Source organism: Leptinotarsa decemlineata, unplaced genomic scaffold, assembly GCF_025532065.1.
Source record: "Leptinotarsa decemlineata unplaced genomic scaffold, Ldec_3_MD MMD2_tig00000133_RagTag_RagTag, whole genome shotgun sequence".
In the NCBI taxonomy this organism is placed as follows: Eukaryota; Metazoa; Arthropoda; class Insecta; order Coleoptera; family Chrysomelidae; genus Leptinotarsa; species Leptinotarsa decemlineata.
This window is the reverse complement of record NW_027412542.1, coordinates 8,294,648-8,320,661: the sequence shown is the minus strand read 5'-3', so window position 1 is coordinate 8,320,661 and position 26,014 is coordinate 8,294,648. Positions and strand designations below refer to the sequence as shown.

General features: G+C 32.5%; 1 protein-coding gene across 1 annotated transcript in view; it reads left to right on the top strand.

Annotated features, from left to right (window-relative positions):
• The first annotated feature begins 1,518 nt into the window (after nucleotides 1-1,518).
• LOC111504353 (cytochrome P450 6a8) overlaps nucleotides 1,519-26,014 on the top strand; it is a 42,339-nt gene continuing 17,843 nt past the window's right edge. Inside the window, exons 1-5 of the mRNA XM_023158887.2 lie at nucleotides 1,519-1,674; nucleotides 19,205-19,432; nucleotides 22,306-22,464; nucleotides 22,594-22,767; nucleotides 22,918-23,241. Coding sequence (XP_023014655.2) covers nucleotides 19,213-19,432; nucleotides 22,306-22,464; nucleotides 22,594-22,767; nucleotides 22,918-23,241 — 877 coding nt within the window. The 5' untranslated portion in view covers nucleotides 1,519-1,674; nucleotides 19,205-19,212. The remainder of the gene's footprint in view (nucleotides 1,675-19,204; nucleotides 19,433-22,305; nucleotides 22,465-22,593; nucleotides 22,768-22,917; nucleotides 23,242-26,014) is intronic.

The window sequence follows — 26,014 nt, the reverse complement described above, 5'->3', positions numbered from 1 at the left end:
ACCATCTTTGTTATATTGGATGTTCTTATCAATTAACCATTCTTGAATTGCTGCTTTTTTCCATGATTGTTTCGGTAATGGTTCTAAATGTTGACTATGGTATGGGGCATTGTCCATGACGATGACAGACCCAGGTTCCACAAGTTGAATGATGCCTTCAAACCATTTTTCAAACACCTCCACGTTCATCTCTTCATGATAGTCGCCTGTTTTCTTAGATTTAAATATTAATTCACCATTTGGTAAAAATCCACTGTCGCTTCCTATATGCGTAACTATCAGACGACTACCTTTTCCAGATGGCTGTTTTAACCCAATTGACAAACCTTCAATAAAGGCTTGTCGTGCACTTGTTATATTACCATCCTGCCATACTTTTTTGACCGTTTGTCCTTGGTTAACCCATGTCTCGTCCATGAAGTACAATTTTTTTTTTGAGCTTCCGAAATTCGTCAATTTTTCTTAGATAGTTTCTTCTCCATGCTATTATTTCTTGACGTTCAATGAGAATGCTTTTCCTGTCAACTTTTCCGTACGTAAATTTCATTTCGTTTACAAGTTTCCTAAAAGTTTCATTACCCATTTTTGGGACCAATTCATGATCGCTAAGTGCCTCCAGAACAGTTTGTAGTGTGGGCAGCTCATTTTTGAAAAAGAAACTGTGAATAGTTCTGCGTATACTGGTTTTGGCTTCTTCATCAACTGTGATTTTTTTTCGTCCACTACTAGTTTTTGGCGTTTGTACGTCCCCATGAATTTCTGCTTCTCTTAGTATTTAGTAAATCGATGATTTTGGTACACCGGTATAATCAGAGCACATATCAACTAATTTATCTTTTGTAATTGTGGAACTTGATGATGTAGAAATGCCCGGTTGGTTATTCGGAGGTACACACATAGAATTACAACACATATGCACAAAGTCATTTTTTGGTGGCTGATGATCTCTTTCAAGACAGTGAAATACTCGCATTACAATTTGTTTTTCTCTTACTGACCGAGACTCCGACCGTTTTACCTTTTTCGACGTGGAAGGCCCGACCATGTCTCCCATTTTTTGAGTAGTTTGAGAACGGTGTAAAAATATAAAAATTTGCATAAAAGGAAATTAATCTCCCAACCACCTTCACAGTAGGGTGTGGTAAACGTCTGTCGAAAAACAACTACTTTCCCAGCTAAAACCATGGTGGATATTGAATTATATCCGACAGACATTTATGCAAGATTCCTCACAGAGGCTAGTCTCGCAGATATTTCTCGTTCATCTAACAGCAGGACCATGCTGAAATTATTCAAGTAGATCACCTGCATTCACATATTTTTCATTAAAAGTAGTTGCGGCAATAATTATAATTATCTCATCTGATTCGGTTGCATATTTCCATTTAGGTTTTTTACATTGAAATTATAACAGAACACCTGCCATAGAAGCCATCTCTTGGCTGATTTCAACTTCATTCATATCACAAATCTTTGTTATAGACGACTTTATCTGATGACATGATTACATTCCTAATTTTTCAAGTGGTTCAGGTAATGGAATCAATAAAGTCCATTGTTTTCTCATTCTATTATATATTTGTCAAGGCAACAGTAACAAATTTATCGCGAAGTAGGAGTCCAATAAGTGTATTTTTATTTTGCTCGAGGATTACGTGGAACACAGATTAATTGGTAAGTACAATTTTTTGGTTGCAAGCTACTTCAGTATCGATTGATATTTTTTTGCTACGAACTGAATCATGACTTATTTTAGATGTTAGGTTATTTTTTGAACTTCGAGTTTGCCTAGGACTTTGTCCATTATCTGCTTCATGAAGCTATTGCAACACATCTTCTGTTTCGTTCAGCTTGTTCTCCAGATATTTGACATAGATATTTCTCAACCTGCAAGAGTTTATTCCGTTCACCCTGTACAATGTCCTTTAGTCAATCAAGATCAACATCTTCAATGTGCCTGTATCAGAACATTTATGACTTTTTCATCGACTTTTTTTTGGGCATTTTTCACCTTCCACAATTTGAAAAATATAAAAATTATAATGGAGAACTTTATACAAGTGTAGAAAGGGCAAGGTTTTTAGTTGACCCCGATAAGTTACTGCGTAAAATCAAAGTATTTTTCACAAAGAAAAATGTTCTATTTATCAGTAACTTATCGTATTTAAAAATTTTGCCCATCAAAAAAATTGCTAAGAAATAATACAATCCTTATCTTTACGTTTCGGAGTCCAAAATCTGCCTCCGTCTTCAGAAATGGACAAAACATTCAGATATATTTGTAGTTATGCCTCTTGATTATTTATTTCTCAACTTCTTCGACATATGTAAAGTAGTTTTGAAATGTGAAAATATGTCAGTGTTGTTGATTGACAACTGAAATATTCGATGTAATACAAGGTGCTTTCTGATAGCAGTCTGTTGCCATTTCGTCACTATCCAAATTTTCCTTCAAGATGGGTAGCCAAGTTCTAGGGAGCTGTTCGAAATACAATTCTCTCCAGATATGAGAATATACGCTGATTCTTTTAGGTTACGTCTCTTAGAGTGAGGCTCATTGGAAATCATTCTTGTCTTGTTCCATTTCATTCGATATTTACCGATTGATTTCAAAATGTGTTCTGACAATTTAGATCCTGTCAATTGTCTATTTTTTATGTAATCTTGATGTTCATTCTCACGCACTTTCAATGGTATCGAAGTTTCACCAATATAACTTTTACCACAAGAATAAGTTATCTCATAAATGCAATTTTTTGTTTTTTCTTCAGTTTTGTTGGGTTTTGTATGTGTGAGTATAGATCTCAATGTATTTGTTGTTTTGAAAGTAGTAAGTAGTTCTAACATCATACATATTTTCAATTCGTCTTTTTTTTCCAGATAGTCCTGGAATGTACGGTATAACGTTAGTTGTGAAAGGTGTCGGTGGATGTTGACTCGATAATTGTTGAATGTTGTTGAATTTATGAACGAATCTGGATAAGCGTTATCCAGAACAGATTTAATTAATGATACTTCTCTATTGAAATTTTCTAGAACATTTCTAGAACTAACATCCAACTTTGTTCCATGTTTTGAAGTTGAGTCATTTTCCAACCTATATCTAACAATTTGAAGAGTTTTATCAACAGGAACATTCGTGAAAAGACTTTCAACATCAAAGTTCATCAGAACATCACCATTACTGAGTGTTATATCTTAGTGTTTATCTATGAAATGGGTTGTATTTTTTAGTATATAGTATTACTATTTCCTGATATTGTTTTCAAAATTTCCAAAGAGTATCTTGCTAATTTCTGACAGGGAGATGCAATTGAACTTACAATTGGTCTTAAAGGAATTAGGTTTATGTATTTTTGGTAAACCATAGAAATGAGGAGGTTTACTAAAATGGGAAATTAGTTGAGCGTGTTCTGTTTTGGTTAACGTGTTTTTATGTTTAGCCAATGTTCTATACATTTTTTGTTCAATTGATTTTGTTGGATCATCTTTCAGTTTTTTGTAAACGTTTTTTGTTATATTATGTGTTCGGTATGTTGTGTTCGGAATCAACTGAGATGATTTATTTTCATAATCGAGAGTATCCATTATCACTGTGGCATTACCATTATCAGCTGAAAGTATTTTAATATTAGTATCTGAACGAAGGGATGTTATTGCAATTCTCTCATACTTATTCAAGTTAGTTCTAGTATGATGGGGTCGTGATAAAATATTTTCATATTCAGATCTGTAATCACCACATATTTCAGTAGTTTTCTAAACTTATTTATGTGAGTTCTATTTCTACTCTGATTGAAAGAGTTGAAATATTGTCAAAATCATTATGAATCAGATGTGTTCTTATTGCTTCAAATCATATATATATTCATTTCAAATGTTACCTTGTTCCGTCGGTGAAACTGAATTCTTTCTCTTACCATAGCATGACCAGCTCTAGTAATTATTTTTTTACATTGTCGACTTACGTATGGCAACTTCAATCTGAGGCCTTTAGGGATCATTTTGTTGTCCCTACATATACAAAGGAATGTTAAACTACTGTGGGTACCTGATAGTTTTTTGTATAAGTTTTCCAATGCCTTGAAATCGTTAAGACACTGCGGCCCATACCGTTCACTTAAATATTCAACGAAAGTCAATTTTGTATTTTTAATTATAATTTTTATATTTTTCAGATTGTGAAAGATAAAAAATACCCAAAGAAAGTCGATGATAAACTGATTTTCCTCCATAAAAAATTACTTTCGTTGAATATTTATAACTTCTATAACAACCTATGGTGGTGGTTTCGCGATCTTTCAAGAATTTGGTAGATGACCTCTTAACCAATTTCTTTTCACCTTTCTGAGAGGTTTATTGAGAATTCCTTGATACAATCTGATATAATATTTTGTTCGAATATGAAATATCATGAAGAATTTCGTTAGTTAGGACTTCCATTGTCTGATATTATATCATTCGACGATAGTGATATATCTAGTGACCTCATTTTGAGTTTGGTTGAAACATGTACAACAAACTACTAGTCGATTACAAAAATATATACGTATTATTGAGAAAACGATTTTCCATACCTTTCAGTTTCTTTTCAAACGTGCCACTTTGGATTTCATTCTCAACTTTTTGATTAACATGTATATCAATATATACTCTGATTTTGATAATTTTTTGTATTTCGGTTAGGTCTGATTTGAAATATTCATCTAGTAGTCTGGTTCACATGTACTCGATTTAGCTCTTTTTGGTGACATTTTTCAGCCCTGTCCAAAAATTACGACCAAGGTGTCATTCGATTCGTATTTTTGCCTAGAAAGTTAAAGAAATGGTCCGAAAACGCGCCGATAAAAATTACAAAAGTTATAAACAATTAAGTGAAAAAAAATGGGGCTTTAGTTTTTTCTTAATATCTCGGAAAATTTTCATAATTTTGGAAATTTGAAAAAATATTCTGGCTTCCGCGCGCCTTTCGTCACTCTGACATAAAAACAAAAAAAAAATTAAACATGTTAAATGTAAATATTAAGGAATGTGAGGAATGTGAGCATCGGAAATTTAAAGAAGGTTAATGAGTAAACTCATCAAAATTAAATTAACAGAATGACTGATTGCTTCATTTAATTTTCTTAAACTTCATACAAATATGACAATAAGTGAATGTTAATAATGATCCTACAACTACTAAAAGTGCCAGTAATGAAGTCCTTATGATTTATTGAACCATGACACGAAATTTATGTTGAAAAGACTCAAAAATTTTTCTTTTTTCAATAAATAACGATCAATAATTAAATAAATAATAGGACTACAACTTTAGTAAAAGGCTCAAATTGTTAATAAATTCATAATGAACAGACAAGACTCGAAGCATATTTATCATAACTGCAATGGTTTGGAAGTTATTATAATTATTAAAGCGAAGGAACGAATGAAAAAGACAAATACCAAGGTATCACAATATTGAAAGTTTTATAAAAAATAGAATAAATTAAATAAAAGCACACATAATTACTTTTATTATAGAACAAAGTATTGAAAAAAAAATTATTTGTTTATAACAATTTTTTTTCAAATAAACAATTAAAAAAAGAATAGAAGAAAAAGTTTTTCCAAAACCTTGAAGAATAATAGAATTTATGATTTAAAAAAAAACCGTTCCTTGATTTTAATATTTAGTTGCAAAAAACGATTGTTAATCAACAAACGCATTTTTTAGCAATAAAGAAATTTTTTTTAGAAACCATTTTTTTTCTAAAAATCATGATTTTTTTCAATTAATATAATGCAAAAAAAAATTTGAATTGATTATAAACAATGTATTTGTTTATAATAAACTTATTGACAAGAGAGGTAAAAAATTAAAAAAAAATATTAATAATTAGTTTTTAGCCATGAGACATTGAAACAATAAAAAATTAGAAAAAAAAAAATTCTAATGTATTTTTATAAAATTATAATTTTCAATTGTCAATAAAAAAATTGAAAATAACAATTTTTTTATTTTGGCAACGGTAATCTATTTTTTCGCCTATTAAGGATAACTTCACCAAAGGAAAAAAATGCCAGGGTTTTGGTTTAATAGATATAGGGATTTTTATATTAACTTTCAATTCAGAAAAGTTATTAATTAACAAATTTATAATTAACGTTAAAATTGGGATAATTTTTTGACTGCGGATTATTGTTTATTGATGTATCCCAACATCACATGATTTTTTTCATTCCTTAATATTTACATTTATTATGTTTAAATAATTTTTTTTGTTTTTATGTCAGAGTGACGAAAGGCGCGCGAAAGCCAGACTACCCGCTTTTGGCTTTATTTTCAGGATTCTGTAAAAATTATAAATAATCGAGATACATTTCGAGAGTCAATATTTTTTTTACGCAAATTCATTGGTCTTTTCAAATCTTTTTTCAAATTTCCAAAATTTTGAAAATTTTCCAAGATATTAAAAAAAAAGTAAAGCCTCATTTTTTTCACTTAATTGTTTATAACTTTTGTAATTTTCATCGGCGTGTTTTCGGACCTTTCTTTAAACTTTCTAGGCATAAATACGAATCGAATGACATCTTGGTCGTGATTTTTGGCCAGGGTTGAGAAATGTTACAAAAAAAGTACATATGGACAGTACTTTCGTTTTAGTTCCTCTGTAGTTCTCTACAAGGTCCTAATTAAACACTATTTCCTCCAATATATCTTCTAATTAGAGGATTTTCCTTTTCGAACTCTTGTTGGATCTCAATTGAAACGTTCATCTAATATTATCTGGGATAATACTTCTGTTTTTTTTTCTCTTCAGTTCTCTACAATGTCCATATTGAACACCATTTTCGTCAATATATTTTCTAATTTTGATGTACATATTCATTTTCATACCTATAGGTCTGATTTGAAACATTCATCTAGTATCATCTGAGTAATGACCTCCGTTTTCGTTCCTCTATACAACCAACCTTAATCTTAGAATATTTAGATTTATATGTAGGTACCTGAAATATAAATGCTTATTTTAAAGACATATTTTTATTTCCGGTTCAGCCATAGCTATAAGTGTGAAGTTGCGCAAAAGTCCACCCGAAACTAACTGAAACTTACGAACAGTTCAGAACTTATAATGATCTATAACTAATTGGAAAAGGAACGTTTTGGCTTTCTACTCCTCCATTATTATACAAGACTAGTACTATGTTGCTGTATCGCTGCTGTTCCAATATTTTTACAGAATCAGAATCAACGAACTTAGGCGTGCGCAGCGTTATAGAACAGTGCTTTCAAAAATTGTTCTACAGCGCCATCTAGTGGCGAGTTACAAAAAAATTGATAGCCCAAAAACCTTCTCTATGAAAAATTACTCATACATATCAAGTTTCATTACGATCGGTTGAGCAAGTAGAAGTTTATCACTTACCAACCAACCAACCAACAAACATCCATTTTTATATATTAGATTCGTATGGCTTTCTATGGATTCCTATTGTAGCGATATTGATATGACATGTATACATTATTTCAGTAATATTTTTCACTTTACTTGGGTACATATTTTTTATTTTCTAACTGAATGCACTTCTTAATATCATTGACTTTTCGCCTCGAAGAAATTGGTACTTTTTCCATAAATAAAGTTTGCTTTGGATTACTTCATTCAAACCTCAGTTTAATCTCGATTGCTTCATATTGCTTTCCTGATTGCATATGAATCAGTTTTTCTAATCATTTTGCGGATTATTTCGTATAATCTTATTGCAAATATTATTTGCGATATCTCTAAACACTTACCTACAGTGGATTAAACTCATAGATTGCATATCTTAATAAATTATTGAAACCGATAAACGACCTGAAAGGAAGAATTTAATTAAACTCATGAATACCTTTTCATCACTGAAACACAAAAACATTTATCACCATTTCCTAATTTTCGATTGTATTTCTCTGTTAGATCATGACAATAAAAACGTTCGCAGTATTTTTCATATACATCTTGGAATATGAAAATCAATACATATGATGGTGTAACTTATGTAATGCCGTCTGTGCTTGAGAGATATTTTTGAGAAAAACTATCATTTGGGGTCTTTATTATGCGTGCGTTTGATTAATTTCCAACGGTTTATAAATTAAAAGTTAGGTCAATATAATCACATCAAATATTTGTTGGAAAAAATTCTATAAAATTACGGTTCAGTTGATTTGGGTGAAACTTTGGACTTCATTTATACCTACTTTCTGAAATAATTTTCTTAGAATCAAGGAAAGGTGACTAGGTACTTGTGAACAAATCAGGAAAATATGAACTAAAAGTTATCAATTCGATGTTTCTCTCCTTTTTCACGATTAAACATGAAGCGAGGTTTTAAATCGTATTTCTTAATTCCGGACCAGAAGAAGAACCAGAAGATCAATATTTTGACCCACGCCAATGACAGTTTTATTTATATCTCTGGCAATTTCTATAGAGGTCTCAATTTTATCAGCATCTTCTGCTTGTTTACAGTAAAATCCTTGTAACTGTAATGTTTCCATTACCGTTTTTATTATTTTGTCTTTGTTTTTCTCGTTAGATAAAAATGTTTCCTGCAAAATTGGTATTTTTGTATAGTTTTGTTGATTAGAAAGACAATTCTACAACTTTCTCAAAACATTGTCGATGTCTTATCAAATATTAACTTTTTTAACTTATTTGGTTGTTAATGTTAATTAGTAGTGTATTTCGAATTATAATTTTTTGTTTATCAATGTTACATGGAATCTTACGTTATAGAAGTAATTGAAGTGTTGATTTTAATGAATAGCTCAAAACTGAAGATAATGATTTAAAAAAAATTTGGATTCAATTTTTTTTTTCGTTTTTTTTTGTTTTCTGAGAACGAAAGTGAATTATATGTTTTTACACTATCATAAGGATTTCAATGAAAAAAAGCCCACCGAATTTTTTAAAAAGCATATACACGTGAATTTTCGATTGAAAATTATTGAGCTTTTTCGATATTGAATCAAAATAAGGTGAAAAAATGAATATTTCAAGTCAAAAAAATTAAAGTGTGTTTGGTACATGAAAAGGTAAGTTTTCACCAAATTTAGTAGAAAAAAATTTTGTAAAAGATAAAAATAAAAAAACGGTTATTTAAATTTTTCACTTTGGGGATATGTGAAAAAAATGGAAATGCATAAGTTGTAGATCATTTCATAGGACTTATAGTTTTGCCGGAAATCGAGATAAACAGATTTTTACCTTTAAAAACTCACTCACTCCCACTTCCCGACCTCAAATCGATCGTAATTTATTTTTCCTTTCATTTTTTTATATTATATTCCTTTTTCAATGGGTTTCAATCTACTATAATTCTTTTTCACTTTTTATCTTTATTAAAGACTTCAGCACTGGTCTATATACGATTTTTACGGTTACAAAGTTAAAAAAATTTGAGCATTTCCTCACACCAATTCTCACAAACCTTTTTTTAGCGTTTCACACCCAAATGTTCGTGCAAAATCGTATGTATTACAGTGTATAATACTCGTATCCCGAGGTATGCTTTGATCTGACGGCGTCGATGTTTTTTAGAATCGTTGAGAGGTTGTGTATACAGGGTGTTCTTTGAACACATGCTAATATTTAAGGAGGTAATTCTTAGACTCATTTTAAGAAAAAAACTTCCTATGGATGTATGTCCCTAACGCCTTAACTTTTGAGATACAAAGTGGCAAAGTTTTCAAAAATAATCAGTTTTTTAATAATAACTGAGATAATTTTGTAGACATCTTTGGCATATTTGGTACATATGTTCCATGCCTCAAGGCGCATTTTCTGATGTACACAAATTTGTATTTTTTCAAACAGTGGTATCTCTACGGGTTTCGCATTGAATATTTTTGGGGAAACTGTACTACGCCAATGCTTTCTTTTCAAAATAAAATCATTTTTAAAATCCTCATTTATTTTTGAAAAAATTTGATCTCTTGGTATTTCTTTGTCCGACGCATGATTTTTACTCAAAAAAATTAAAATCGACAGAAAGCAAATTAAGAAATTAGATCAATTCTAAAATGAATGAGAATCTGAAAATTGCTTCATAACGCATTACCAATTCCCTAATAATATTTGAAAACATTCCATTCTACGCATGGAATTACGCACCCGTTCAAATATTCACGGCGTATTTCGTATAGTTTCACACGAGACAACTATTCGCTCTCTTAAATCTTCTAAAGTATTAACGGGAGTTTTATACACAAGAGTTTTAAGGTGACCCCATAAAAAAAATCTAAACTGTTGAGATCGGGGGATCTTGCTGGCCATTGCTGAGGTCCTCCGCGACCTATCCAACGATTAGGATAAACTGTATTTAAATGGTTTCGGACAATTACACTGAAATGAGCAGGGGCGCCATCGTGCATGTACCATATTTGATTCCTTAACGCAAGTGGCACATCTTCCAATAACCCAGGTAAGTCTTCTTCGAGAAAGTGTAAATAAGAATGACCATCAAGGCGTCCTGGTAGAAAAAATGGGCCTATTAGATGATCACCTATAATTCCTGCCCATACATTAACCGAAAATTGGTGTTGGAAATGGGTTTCGGTTATTGCATGGGGAGTTTCTTCAGCCCACACATGATTGTTATGGAAATTTTGAATGGCATTCCGAGAAAAATTTGCTTCGTCTGTGAACAAAATTTGTGTCTCAAACTGCGGATTTAGTGCAATACTTTGTAGATACCACTGACTGAAGTTCACACGCTGTGGAAAATCTCTGGTAAGTAATGCCTGCACTTTTGAAATATGGTATGGGTATAACAAAAAATCAACCAAAATACGCCAAACAATTTGATGACAAATATCCAGAGTTCTAGCGATCTTCCTCGTACTCGTCTCAGGATGTTCCTCAGTTTCTTGCAGCACCGCTTCCTCAATTTCAGGAGTTCTTACTACACGAGGTCTACCTTCCGGAGTCCCTTTCTTGAAACTACCAGTTTCCCCAAGTCGACGATGATGGAACATACGTACCAAATATGCCAAAAATGTCTACAAAATTATCGCAGTTATTATTAAAAAACTGATTATTTTTGAAAACTTTGCCACCCTGTATCTCAAAAGTTAAGGCGTTTAGGACATACGTCCATAGGACGTTTTTTCCTTAAAATGGGTCTAAGAATTACCTCCTTAAATATTAGCATGTGTTTAAGGAATACCCTGTATAAACCTTCGGAAATTTGATTTTTGCTCTAGTGCATAAATATAATTTAAACTAATTGTAATAGAATCATTACACATAAGTAAACCAACACGAATAGTTCTATGGATAAAAATCAAGTAGCATTGAGCTTCTGGATCAAAATATGAATTCAATTTCTGTATTTTGCAATATTTCCATGAAAATGAATGTTAGGTTACTTGAAGTTATCTATTAACAGCTTTTTTGTTTGGGATAATCTCGTAACAATAAAATTGCTCTGAGGGAATAACCCTAATCTAACTTCATTAACTTCATTCTAACCCAATCCCAACTTCATTAACATATTTTGTCTCGCCAAATTGACTTGTTTTTAGATATCTTGATGAGAAATTTCAGCAATTCTCTGAGATGATCTCGATTTACCTGTTTGCAACATATCCAATAAACCTTCTGCATCACATTGATGCAAAAAAGTTGCTTGAATAGTATTTTACCGAAAGAAATTTTGTTTGAAGTAAATACCTACATTAGCAGAAATGTTGAAATGTTATTCCGGTGTACAAATATAAAAAAGGAAGTGAGGAAAAAATTACCAGATCAGTTGGCATCCAGTGCACTACAAGTAAAGTTTATGAACGTAGTTATATTATAAGTAGGTATCAACAGTGCTATTAAACTCAATGTAGTTATATCCAGCAACTTGGAACATTCACCATAAAATACACTTGAAAGCAAACCTCAACTTCGAAGTCAAGTACCTGTCTACCTGAAGACAAAAAGAAAGACAACATGTGACCTCAAACGTGAAAGGAATTATACAACTACGTAAACCAAAATCTTTACACGCATGAAATTCCTGGTTATGTTATTGAAAAGTTTTCCAATGTGATTTCTGAGCCTTTGACTCATATAGTTAACTCCACTTTCATTGAGGGGAGATTTCCTGATATACTGAAAATGTCAAAGGTTTTGCCAATATACAAAAATAAGGGCTCTCTATCTGACTGTGCATCTTACAGGTCTATATCGCTACTCAGTCAGTTTTCTAAGTTTATTGAATACTGTTTTTATCAAAAAGATTATATGATTACTTTGAATCATTCAGATTATTTTTTTTTAGTCAGATTGCTTATAGAAGCAATAAATCTACAGTTGGTGCAATTGATCAACTCATCAAACTTGCGCTAGAAATCTTGGAAAACAAACAGCAGACTTCAGGATTACTTTTTGATTTGAGCAAAGCCTTTGACCTTGTTGATTATGACATACTGTTACACAAATTACAGTTTTATGGTATACGTGGCTCTGCATTGAATTGGGTTGGATCTTACCTGACTGATCGCAGTCCGCTGGTCTGTGTGAATGGAATGAATTCTGAAAGAAAATGTTTATCAAGAGGGGTACCTCAAGGCTCTGTTATGGGACCCCTTCTATTTTTGGTTTTTATAAATGATCTTTCGAAATTTTGTTCGAAAGCTTCCATTACTGTTATTTTTGCGGACGATACTGTCATCTTAGTATCTGCGGGAACTATGTCCGAAGTAAGTGTCAAAGCTAATGAAGTAACTGATCAAATGTCTGAGTGGTGTTCTAAAAATGGCCTGCTGCTAAATTCTGCTAAATCTCAAATACTCAACTTTGCTACTAAAAATGCAACAATTGATAAAAGTTATTTGGTTAGATTAAATAATGAAACTTTACATCAAGTTAATTGCATTAAATTTTTAGGTGTTGATATTGATAATAAACTTACCTGGAAGTTCCATGTTATAGTGTCAAACTCAAGCTCAGTAAACATATATATTTACTTCGTCGGTTGAAACAAACAGTCTCTCTTGATGTTCTCAAGCTTCTATACCGCAGTTTAATTCAGTTATTCATAAAAAGGTAATTAGAATTCTGGATGGACAAAATATTCGTCTTATTTTTCGAATAGTATTATGCAGGGTGTTGACAACGAAAACCTGACCCCTGTAACTCAGAAACAAACAAGAATTTAAGGAAACACACTTTTATTTCGAGAGTGTCCAATTTTGATGAAGTGATCGTGAAATTTGCCCCAAACAGGTAGCAACTACTCCCCATATTTTTTCAATATGGAGGTGGTTCATACTGTTGAATTTTCTTGAACAAATACTTGTTGCCCGCGGCTTCACCCACGCAGAATTTGGTTTGTCACATTGAGTTTCGTGACAGACCATTTTAAACAAATAGTTACAATATTTTTTTATCAACCCAAAACTTCAGGTTTCCAACTTCAAAACTGACGAAATTCAATATAATTTTCAAACCCCTATTTTTCTCCCTTGGGGGTGGAAATTCTTGATTCCCTTTCTTGGTGCTTATTTACGCTATACAAAGAACTCACCTGCATATTTCAAATGTAAGTTGGCATATAGATAGATCATGACCTGGAATAACACATAGGGTAGGTTCCCACGGTAACGCGGGTAAAACAGCGGGAAACAGCTAGTATTGTATAAGTGAGTACCTATTGATTGACTGACACTCGCATATTAACGTACAGCCGAAGCTACGGAACCTAGAAACTGGAAATAAGTAGGTAGGTTCTTTGTATAGGGTAAGTAAGCATCAAGAAAGGAAATCAGGAATTTCCACTCGCAAGGGGAAACAATAGGGGATCAAAAACTGTATTAAATTTCGTCGGTTTCGAAGTTGGAAACCTGAAGTTTCGGGTTGATAAAAAATATTATTACTATTTGTTTAAAAGGGTCGGTTACGAAACTTCATGTGACGAACCAAATTCTTCGTGGGCGAAGCTGCGAGCTTCAGCTAGAAATTTATATTTTTACTTCAAAAATACAGTGAATAAAAAAAAATGCACTGAGTAATGAATAGCTTCGAGAATCAAATTATGTTCCGTGTTAGGAATCAGACGTTAAAAAGTAAGACCTCGTTAGTCCCTAGCTCGCAAAAGTTTCTCAACTTCTGAGAGTTGTCGTTCATGGGGGGGCGACACCTAATTAACGGAAAAACAAATTTTAAAACAGATTTTTAAAACAGATGAGAAAATTTCACAAAACTAATACAACCGTCAACGGCGTCTTGGCGATTATAGTTCATTGCTTAGACTGCCCATCTACCCTCGCGCATCGTCCCCCGTCGTCTTACAGTAGACGCGACACGTAATGGCTTACTGGGTTGCGTTAAGTTGTTCTTATCGTGATAAATTTTTAACGATCCGTCCAAATTACTTAGTGTAACAGATAAAGTTAAAACGACAATTGTATCAACTTTTATAAGAATTTGACAGAGATTCTAAAATGTGCATTGTAAAAAATGTATCCAATTCAATTGTATTTAAGGCTCAGTATTTTGCATATAGTAGCTACCACATAAGAGGTAGTTATATGCTATCGCATACTTTCATTTAGAACTATCAAAAAAAAATCTTACGGTATATTATCTGCATATAACTCCAAAGGTATAGGCAGCGCAAGCCAAAATAGCTCTCAGTGAGCAAGATTTCCCACTCACGTGATAGTCATCGTTATATTATGACCAAAATCACACAAAACCTTCGTAAATTTTAGCACCTATGTTATTCTGATGCATAAGCTGTACTTATGTTACATCTAAATCCGTTCAATCGGTTAGGCGTGAAAGAGTTACATACATACATACATTTATCCATCGTCACAAACTTTCATATTTTTAATATTAATATAGATCTACAAATATAGTTTCTTCAATAGATAAATGTAAGTAAATATGAGTTTATTATTTAAAGTTCACAACAATACAAAAGTACATATTACTTCTAAGAGTAAAGCAGGCCATCTAAGTTATCACGATGCTTGTTTTTCTAACTCCGTTTCTAACACTCCCGGAGATATAAAGTAGAACTAGGATTTATGTGAATAGAATAATTGGAAAATATATATTTGTATGTTTGAAAGTATATTTCAAAATATAGTGAGGGCATTTCTGTTTTGTAGTATGATGCCAATGATGGTCAATTTATATAAATTTTTCAAATTAAGAGTTACTTGTTAGCCTTCATCAAATTCAATGGTTGAGAAAGAATGATATACTTGTTTTTTATCGACCTTTTTTGAGTAATTGTTACCTTCCACAATCTGAAAAATATAAAAATTATAATGGAGAACTTTGTACAAGTCTAGAAGGGCAAAGTTTTTAGTTTACCCCGATAAGTTACTGCGTAAAAATCAAAGTATTTTTCACAAAAAAAAATCTTCTGTTTACCAGTAACTTGTCGTATTTAACAATTTTGCCTATCAAAAAAATTATTAAGAAATAATACTTATCTTTTACGTTTCGTAAAACGTTTCGTAAAACGTAAAAGATAAGTATTATTTCTTAATAATTTTTTTGATAGGCAAAATTGTTAAATACGACAAGTTACTGATAAATAGAAGATTTTTCTTTGTGAAAAATACTTTGACTTTTAGGCAGTAACTTATCGGGGTAAACTGAAAAGTTTGCCCTTCTACACTTGTATAAAGTTCTCCATTATAATTTTTATATTTTTCAGATTGTGGTAGGTAACAATTACCCAAAAAAGGTCGATAAAAAACTGATTTTTTCCTCCACAAAAAATGACTTTCGTTGGATATACTTGTGTATCGTCAGCATATGAATTATGTTTGCAGTTCTTCAAAATTTCTGAAAGAAGACTAATGCAAAGGTAATGTGAATTCCATAAATATTATCCTGAAATCTTTGTTAGCACCACTGCAATTAATATTTTCAACGAAGTCGGTAGCTAGTTCAATTTGTAGACTGGGACCAGTAGTCCCACGAAATCCTGATCCAGAAATTATGATCTATTTTTCCCTTACTTTCCTTCGAAAATAAAGTGCTTGAATTTCTCCTCCTAGTCTTGAATATTGTCGATGATCTATTATCTTTAAATATGACTGTACAAAAAGTTATCATGCTATTGGAATTATTCGTTTCAAGTGATTTATTACTGAATGCTTTTCAAAATGAACTATTGTTTCACTTACAAGTTAGTGAACCGAATGTGTTGACAACTTGGTCATAATTTAATACAGTGAAGATATCACTCGAATAAATTTCTACAGAATCATCTGAATCCAAGAAAAATAAACATAATCATCCTTATGTGGCAAATATTTGGTAATAATTTTATGATGATTACAGAATTATAAAATGTTGGTTAAAGGGATTTTCCTTGAATAGTTTAGTTATTTATGTCTGATAGGAATGTGATAATGACCCTCAATGAGATATATAAAAAATTCAAGATAGTCCGCTTTGAAATCTCAAGGGCCACTTTTAGGACCATTACTTATTCACATAAATGATCTCCCGAAATACCATTTGTTGATGATAATACCATCAGTTTCCGGTAATACATTTGGGGAGAAAGACATAGAAGACAATATTTTTTCGATCATGAATGAAATGATTTCTTGATGGGATAGAAATCAGGTCAGTTCATTCAGGTTTTTCGTCGATGATGTGTTCAAAACACTACTTCAAAACAAATATGTTGATGGTATTATATCCTATGTACAATTCATAGACTCCCTCCCATATGGCGTGTGGGTTTTTACTCACAGAAGATTGATCAGCAGGATCACCAAATTATGCAAGGAGCAAACATTCATTAACGATTCCCAAACATTCAACCTCTATATTCATAGTATCTCTTGTTTATAATGATACAGTTCTATTCAATACATTACCTCAAGGTATCAAAGACTTCCATATCGCAATCTCGAAAATTGAATGAAGGGGCTACTAGCAAGTGAGGAATAGTGTAACCTGAAAGAGTTTCAACAAGAAAATAAATTGTAGAAACTAATACCGCAAGACCTTGAAATTTTATCGGTAACTTTGTTAGTTAGTAACACCATGAGAGCTCGATTGGTGTTGTTCAAAAATGCTAAAGTTTGATATTGAAAATGAATATTTATCTGAGATAATTCTCAGGTCGAGTGATATTCGTAGATATTATTTCCTGAAATATCTGTCAGTTTTATCGCTTTTAAAAATATGTTTCAGCGGCCCAGCCATCAATTTTTTTATCATTGTATGGCTTTGAAGAAAACAACAATATAAGTACTGCTTCAACTGCACTTTAATTTCACATATAATAAATGAATGTATTTTAAAGTCTTATTTTCCCTCTGCCTAGAAATTGGCCAACATAGTTCCCTTGCCGAAAGTGAACCAACCAAAAGACTTCAATCACCTCAGATCAATATTCTTCTTACTCTGCCCAAAGTTCTAGAAATTAAATGGAAATACAAATACGAATCTTTGTTGAACAGTTTAAAATTCAGATCTGGTTACAGTTGTGTGAGTCCAAATATAACGGATGACATTATCAAAGGTATTTGTGAAAATAAAGTAACTGTATTCATCCTACTGGACTTTTAGAAAGCATTTGACTTGATAAACCACAGAATTCTTCTATCTAAAGTTCACTACTCAAAGTTTGACCAAAAAACTAAAGTTCACTACATAAAGTTTGACCAAAATGCTTGCAAACTTATCACTTCATATTCATCAAATAGACTTCAACGTGTTACTGTGAACGATATAACTTCTAATTTTGATCATGTAGCATGCGGTGTTCCTCAGGGTAGTATTTTGGGTCCACTTCTGTTCATCCTATTTATTGCAACATTTCATGAGACTCTGCAGCACTGGAACTACCACATGTATGCTGATGACACACAGATATATAAAACCTTTGAACCCAATAATGTCATGCAAACTAACAGAGATATAAATATCGACTTACAATTTTTAAAAGATTTATGTGATAAACATCTACTCAAAATAAATCCTCAAAAGTCATGTGCTATTTTGTTCTGTAATGACAATTTCAGGAATCTGATACTGAGGTTGGGAAATGACACAGTACCTTTTAGTGAAAAAATGCGGTGTTTAGATGGGCTGGGTAGTGAGCTTATTTAGAAAATCCAGAACTACTGTTTGAGACATATTTTTGGCATGAAAAGCAGGCAGAGAATTTCCCATAAAATTAAAGAAATTGAATGGGTCAATATGCCAAACAGGCGTTAACTACATACCCTTTGCTACTTCTACAAACTTTTGTTGTTGTTATGTTGAAATGAAGTTCACCAGCTTGAAGATGATTTACCTGCATAGAGACTATTTAGACCATGATGTAAAAAATTCTGTGTTTAGATGATGTGGGTAGTCAGCGTATTCAGAAAATTCAGAACTACTGTTTGGGAATTATTTTTGTCGTGAAGAGGAGGCCTGAGAATTTCCCATAAAATTAAAGAAATTGATTGGCTCAATATGCCCAACAGGCCTAAACTACATATCCTTTGCTACTTATATAAACTTTTGAAATACAAGCAACCCAACTATCTCTATGATAAAGTCATGTAAAGAAAAGACATACATGATAGAAATACTCGAAAAACTTTTTTATCGCCATTTATCGACATAGAAAGGAAATTTTCAAACGTAGTTTTTTATATAATATTACTAGTTACATGAATATGTACAAGATAACCGACTACAGTAGGTCGTGATTCTCTTTGAAAAATTCCATAACTGTATGTTTGTGTGAACTACAAAAATGAAAAAAATTGAAAATATCTACCAACTCAGAGCAAAAAATTAAACTCTCACAGCGTCGTCACGTAACCTAGCGGTTTCATGGCCTAAAGGAATCACTGCCTTCACAAGTGAAAATAAATTATAAAAAGGGTTCCTATCTTTTCTCTCTCTCTCTCTTTTATATTTTTTTCTCTTGCTTTTCTACTAGTCAGTGTGTATATTTTTGTTTTAAGTTCAGTTTTTAGTAAGGGTCTGAGTGGAAGGCCAATTTCTCTCTTCCTGGTGTTGAAAGAAAACTGAACTCTCGTCTTTTATTTAGCCAGCTTTCTTTTAATTGAAACTTAATATTGTTTGTGGATTTGTTGTAAATAATAAATGTATTATTATTATTATTATTTTATCTGCTTTGTTGACATTTTTCAACATTAATGAAATTCATCACTTGATATAATACACATTCGTTTCAGAAAAAACAATGTTTATCTTACCTCTTCTGTCACACTTGGTGATTGTCATAGTCTTCTTGATTTTGGTCCTGATAGCCTTCTATAAATGGAGTTTTCTTTACTGGAAAAGGCGAAACATACCCTTTCTGGAACCATCAATTCCATTTGGCAGTTTGATGAATATGTTGACAAGAAAAATATCAAGGATAGAAGAGCTAACAATGATGTACAACGAATGTAAGAAAAGAGGTAAGTTTTTCTGTTATTTTTGAAGAAGGACAGATATTGACTTTGGTAGGAAATTCTGAACAGATGATGTACATGATGTAAATTTACATTTGTAATATATACTGATTCATTATTTTTGTTCTGACACCTGACATAAAAAAAAAATGAGAAGTTTTAAGGAATTTTCAAAAAACTCTTTGGTACGTGGTTTTCAGCAGCAGGTTCCACTAATACACAGAAACTTCATACAGCTCTTCTGAAAAATTCAAAAACTTTTGTTCATTGTTTGTGGCAGAAACTTGAATTGAAAAAAAATCTAGAGAACATAATTACCAGTTAGTACACTTTTTGTAACGAAATATCAAGTATTGGATATAATTGTGGAGAAAATTTGTTGATGAAAGCAATCAAACGTAACACTCTCTCTCGCTTTTCCTCTTTCTCTAGATTTGACTGCAAACCGGGTGAAATATGAACTGTTCTTTTCTCTCGATATCAAACAAGGAACCAAAGTCATATCCATTCCATCGGCATGATTGTCATATGAAAAGTTATGAAACTCTCCTGAAAATTCAAAATTTTCCTGAAAATGCAACATGGAGAATCTCTCTTTAAATGAATAAACTGTTGGTGAAATTCACATATTCATTTATATACATCTCATTACAAGAAACTAGCATCTTACAAATGGTTGAATATTCAGTAAATAAATGGAATATTCTGTGGATGAACTAAAAAATGCTTAGTAATTTCAGATGACAACTAATTCAATAGTTTTCTGTCGGTATCAACTTGATTGAAAACGCTTTCGTAGTTTTGCTCATAATTTCTAGTTTAGTTGGAAAAACTTGCAAGTGAATACTGGCATAATATTAATGTTTCCAAAATACTTCGTATAATTTGTTACTGTATACTGTAGTAGGTACTGTACTGTATACTGATGTATACAGTACTACTAGCGTCTGGTAGCGTGTGATCCAGTGCTTATATAAAGCATACGTCAAGCAAGGGATCTGTACAAAGTAGTACCAAAATACTTCGTATAATTTGTTACTGTATACTGTACTGTACTGTATACTGATGTATACAGTACTACTAGCGTATGGTAGCGTGTGATCTAGTGCTTATTATATAAAGCATACGTCCAGCAAGGGATCTGTACAAAATAGTACAGGGTAGAAAATTGTTGAAATGGGTTACAAGAAACAGATAGGCGAAACGAAAAAGCACTGGGTCGTTAAGGTTTTTCCCGAAGACTTGGAATAATTGATCATCTATAATATTACGGAACATTGAAGATGTTCAACGATTTAAGTGTTCAGCCAGACAATTGGTCTACATTTGAAAGGTGGTTCTATCTTGTTCAGAACTGGGTGGAATGAGCTCTGTTACGCCAGCGACGCAAAGTACGGAAATCGCATTTACAAAATGCCAAAATTAGGTACTTTTTAGGTGCTTTTTAGGTGCCGAAGTTAAAATTTAGGTGGTCTGTAACTTACAACACAACTCAATACTCAAAGTTGCGTTGCTAGCATTATGTAATGCTTTATCGTACGCATTATCGTACTTTGCGTCGCTGGCGTAACAGAGCTGGTGGAATACCAGCTACTTTAAATCGTAAGAAAATATACCAAGCCAGTACGAAAGGTCAATCGACTTGTATATGATAAATATTCGTGCCGAAGTACACATTTTGGAAACAAATGGCCACATATCTTTTTTTAACGGTGACAAGATTATCCAAAATGAACTTATTTCTGTTTGACGTACTGATTAAACGACGAAGAAAATAGTTTCAATGCACTTCTTGAGGAGATCGAATCTATCAATGAAATGACGTTTTGCGATCTATTCGCCCTACTAGGTTTCCGAAGAACAAGTACAATAGTGCTAAGCAAGAACAAGTAACAATAGTGCTAGGCCTGTAAATTTGTTTAGTTATTCAAATGTATGTTTACATTATTCTTGTAAAAAATTATTTTTCTTTTCATCAAATCTCCATTTTTATCTTGGTATTATTCAAAACACCCTACAATGAAATTGTGCTATAATCAGTTGAACACTAATACATTGTGCGGTGATAAGTATATCGAAATCAGTTAAGAAAAATACCTACCCATTTATCTCAAACACACATTTGAAAAACAGATGTTTCGTTATAGATTGTCATGAGACATTATATCGGAAAAAAATCGATAACTTCATTCATTTCAATAGTTGCTAATGACATATTGGGAATAATGAACAAACAAATCTGAGATGATGAGTTTTATAACTTTAAAGAGATTTTCGTGAAAATCAATATCGGTGATTTTGCATATATTTACTATATTTATAGCTCTGCATCTTTAATTTTCACAACTTAAATATCGGTAACTGATGTCAACAGTGTTGTATATGATATCAGTTGAAAGTTACTTGAATTAAGTTATAGATCTTCTCTTTTCTCGAAATTTGAACCTACCTTAATTTTTTTGTGTAATTATGAATTGTGTTTGTGTGTGGGTGTTTCCTATCGTCTCAAAATGAGAAAAGGACATGTTTCAAACAAATATCAAGTATTTTTCGGAGTTTGACACGTTATTCCTCAATTTCATTCATAGATTATACAAAAATGACTACGAGAGGTGTATTTGTCAACATGTAGAATGTAGCATTGGCTTATCCTTTTTACTCATTAGATATGTGCAATAATACCGTTTCTTTCTATTTGTGTTTGATTTTTAATAGTTTTTCATTATTATTATTTACTATTTTATTTGATATATTGTTATTTTCATCTTTTTAGAGGATCCAAACAAAAACTTGTTTTCGAACAGTTTTTCATATAACTTGTGAAAATAATTGTTTTTTAACAAATTGAAGCACAATCTAATGTCTCTATATTTTTTCAGGTTACAAACACTGTGGAATCTGGCAACTGGCAGATCCCACTTACTTCGTTGTTGACTTGGAATTGCTGAAGAACATCTGCATCAAAGATTTTGAACACTTTGCCGATAGAGGGTTTTACTTCAACGAAAAGGATGATCCCATAAGCGCTCACCTCTTATGTAAGATGCTCTGCAGAATAATAATGTCATGTTATTTATTGTTGATACAAGAAAAGACGTTTAACTGTTTTTCCTAATAACAAATTGAATGAAAAATGTTTAGGTATTTCAAAATATATTCATTTCCAGCCCTTGATGGAGACAGATGGAAAACTCTACGGAAACAGTCATCGACAATTTTCTCGGGCGCTAAATTGAAAGGAATGTTTCCAAATGTGTTGGCTTGTGCTGAAAGTTTGGAAAACTACGTCGCCTCTCTAGTTGAGAACGGCTCTCAGCCTGTGAATGTAAAAGATATAGCCTGTAAGTTTTATTTTCAACAACAAAATATTGTACTAGAATTGAAACTGGAAAATTGAGAAAAAAAGTGAGTTTGTGGAAAGTAGAGAAATGTATTGCCGTCATTAATAAGTAATATATGATTGAGTACGTCATTCAAACTTCCTTTTTCAGCCTCTTTTGCAGTAGACTCAGTGGGGTCCTCTACACTGGGAATCAAATGCAGAGGTTTTACAGACCCAGACAAGAAGTTCATTCACTACTCAAAACAAGCGTTGGAAACCGATAGAAAATCGCAATTGAGGATGCTTTTTGGTATATTCTTTCCAAACGCCGCCAGAAAAATGGGTATGAGACAGCAGAACAAAGATATCGGCGATTTTTTCACAAATGTTATATGTGATACTGTTCAAAAAAGAAAAGCACAAAACGTGGAAAGAAACGATTTTCTTCAGTTGCTTATGAATTTGAAAAACAAGAACGAAATATCTTCCAATGGTGAGTAAACCAACGTTTCCAATTTTGTAATTATGTATATCACTGAGTTCTATTCCAACACTTAACCGTTATTTTTAACACCTCGACACGTGTTTCAATTACGGAGTGATCATCTTGAAGAGGAAGACCAAAGTTTGATCTTCCTCTTCTATCCCAAACCACCAAACCGTTATTTTTAACACCTCGACACGTGTTTCAATCAACAAGTGATCATCTTCAAGAGGAATATCAAAGTTTGATCTTCCTCTTCTATCCCAAAACACCAAACCGTTATTTTTAACACCTCGACATGTATTTCAATCACGACGTGGTAATCTTCAAAAGGAAGATCAATGTTTGATCTTCCTCTTCTATCCCAAACCACCAAACCGTTGTTTTTAATACCTCGACACGTGTTTCAATCAACAAGTGATCATCTTCAAGAGGGAGATCAAAGTTTGATCTTCTTCTTCTATTCCAAACCACCAAACCGTTATTTGTATTACCTCGACACGTGTTGCCAAAATACAAAACCGTTATTTTAAATACCTCGACACGTGTTTCAATCAACAAGTGATCATCTTCAAGAGGAAGTCGAAGTTTGATTTTCCTCTTGAAGATAATCACTTGTCGATTGAATGACGTGTCGAGGTGTTGAAAATAACAGCTTGGTGTTGGAATAGAACCCCAATAATATTAATTAATACATCATAGGTTTCAAACAATGCCTCACAAGTACAGTTTGTATCGTATGTGCGGTGTTCTCGACAAACAAGATACTGATATTTATAAAAAAAATCTACATATATCTCGATTCAATTTGATAGCGCAAATTTACCCTTCAATAAAAGAATCGAATTTTTGTCACCATCTGGTGATACTCACACAAACACCGTTTATCAGGAGATAAGCTATACCTAGTTAATTAGCATAATGACGTCAACTTGGTTGGTGGAACATTGCAGTTCTGGTTTATGAAAAGAGTCTGTTAATATCTTTCAACACCATAAGTCGATCGGTAGACAGGCGGTACGACGTGAGTGCTTTGTTCACTCAGTCAATCGGCCGATGTGTATATCGAGGGTTCCAGCCGCAGGCTGAATGATCGATTTTCACTTGCTATCGTCCAACCCGTGTTAGAAATCACACGTTAAAAGGTGAGACCTTGTTAGTCCTTAGCTCTCACAAGTTTTGAATTTAAGAATTGTCGTTCGTAGGGGTGCAATAGCTGGTTAACGGAAAAACATTTTGAACATATTTTTTTAAATCATCCAGTGGAACTGCAGCGGGGGGCATTGTAATAGTGAAAGTAGGAGTCTTCTCAAACGGCAGCCTTATCCTAAGGTGTGTATTCGTGCTGAAAGGATGTATGGCTGATATATAATAAACCTACTCCGCTGTTCTCCCCGCTTCTCAGTTTTCCAACTGTTGTTCGTGTTAACAAACCTAGAAGGCTTGGTGGTGCACCCAGGAAACGATTTATTCCTTTGAACCAAATTATTTAGCAGCAAAACCAGAATCTGCTTCAAAAGAAAAAACAAACTCTTCCTGAGCAGGTCAGTAAACGCCTACGCTCAAACCCTGATTCACACAAACTAGATATGCCACACTGCGACTAGATATGCCACACTACGACTTTCACAGAATTCAATATGAAAGTAGCTTTTAAAACTATTTCTACACTTCGGCAAGTGTTGGGCAACTCGAAGACAAGATGGTGAAAGAGGATTCACAACATAAGCTGTAGGGACTGCGACAAAACTATATTGGTCAAACTAATCGGACTACAGTAACACACTTCAAGGAATATAGTTTATGTATTCGATTTCATAGACCAGAGGAACCCAATGTTGCTCAACATGCCTTGAAGAACGGCCGCAGAATGAGTGAATGATGCTTGAAATTGTTGAGATCGTATACAAAAACATGTTATTAGAAGCCTTTCAATGATATGCAAGAAGAAACGTTGACTACAATCGTTGCTTTCGAGTTGTTTTGAAATATTAACAATTTTTTGAAGATTACAAACAAGTTTTTTTCACTTCAAGCTCAGAACTTTTCAAAACTGAGCACTTCATGTTGGTCAAACTTCTTGAGCATATAACAAATACGCGATAGAGTTAATTGTAAAGTGATAACATTTATTTTCAATTGGAGTATCTTGTTGATACATGGCTGGTTCAAACACCAAACTTTACTTTCACTACATTTTGATACTTATATTTTTCAAATCACTACACAGTATAAAACAAAGTCGCTTCCCGCTGTCCCTTCCTACGTATGCTTAGATCTTTGAAACCACGCAAGGAATTTTGATGCGTTTTATTTAATAGATAAAGCAACTCAAGAGGAAGGTTCATATATATATATATATATATATATATATATATATATATATATATATATATATATATATATATATATATATATATATCATGCATAATATAGTAGAGAAACACTAGTAATTTCATAGGGTTCCAATGTGATGTCGTAAATAAACACATTTTTTGTGCATTGCATCAGTTCGGACTTCCATTGTCTACAATGATATACATTGATTTCAAATCCCTGAAAGAATCTGTAAAAAATTTAAAAAAATGGCTAAAAAATAACAATTCCATCAGGCAAATAACTTAAATTACAAAGAATTAACATACAAGCAACAACCAAAAAAATTTAAAAAAATTGAACTAGCTGAAACACGAGCTGAAAATTTAAAAAGTCCACAACGAATTGCCATTCTTAGACGTATTGGTGAGGAGGACCGACACTAAATGGGAAATATCTGTATATC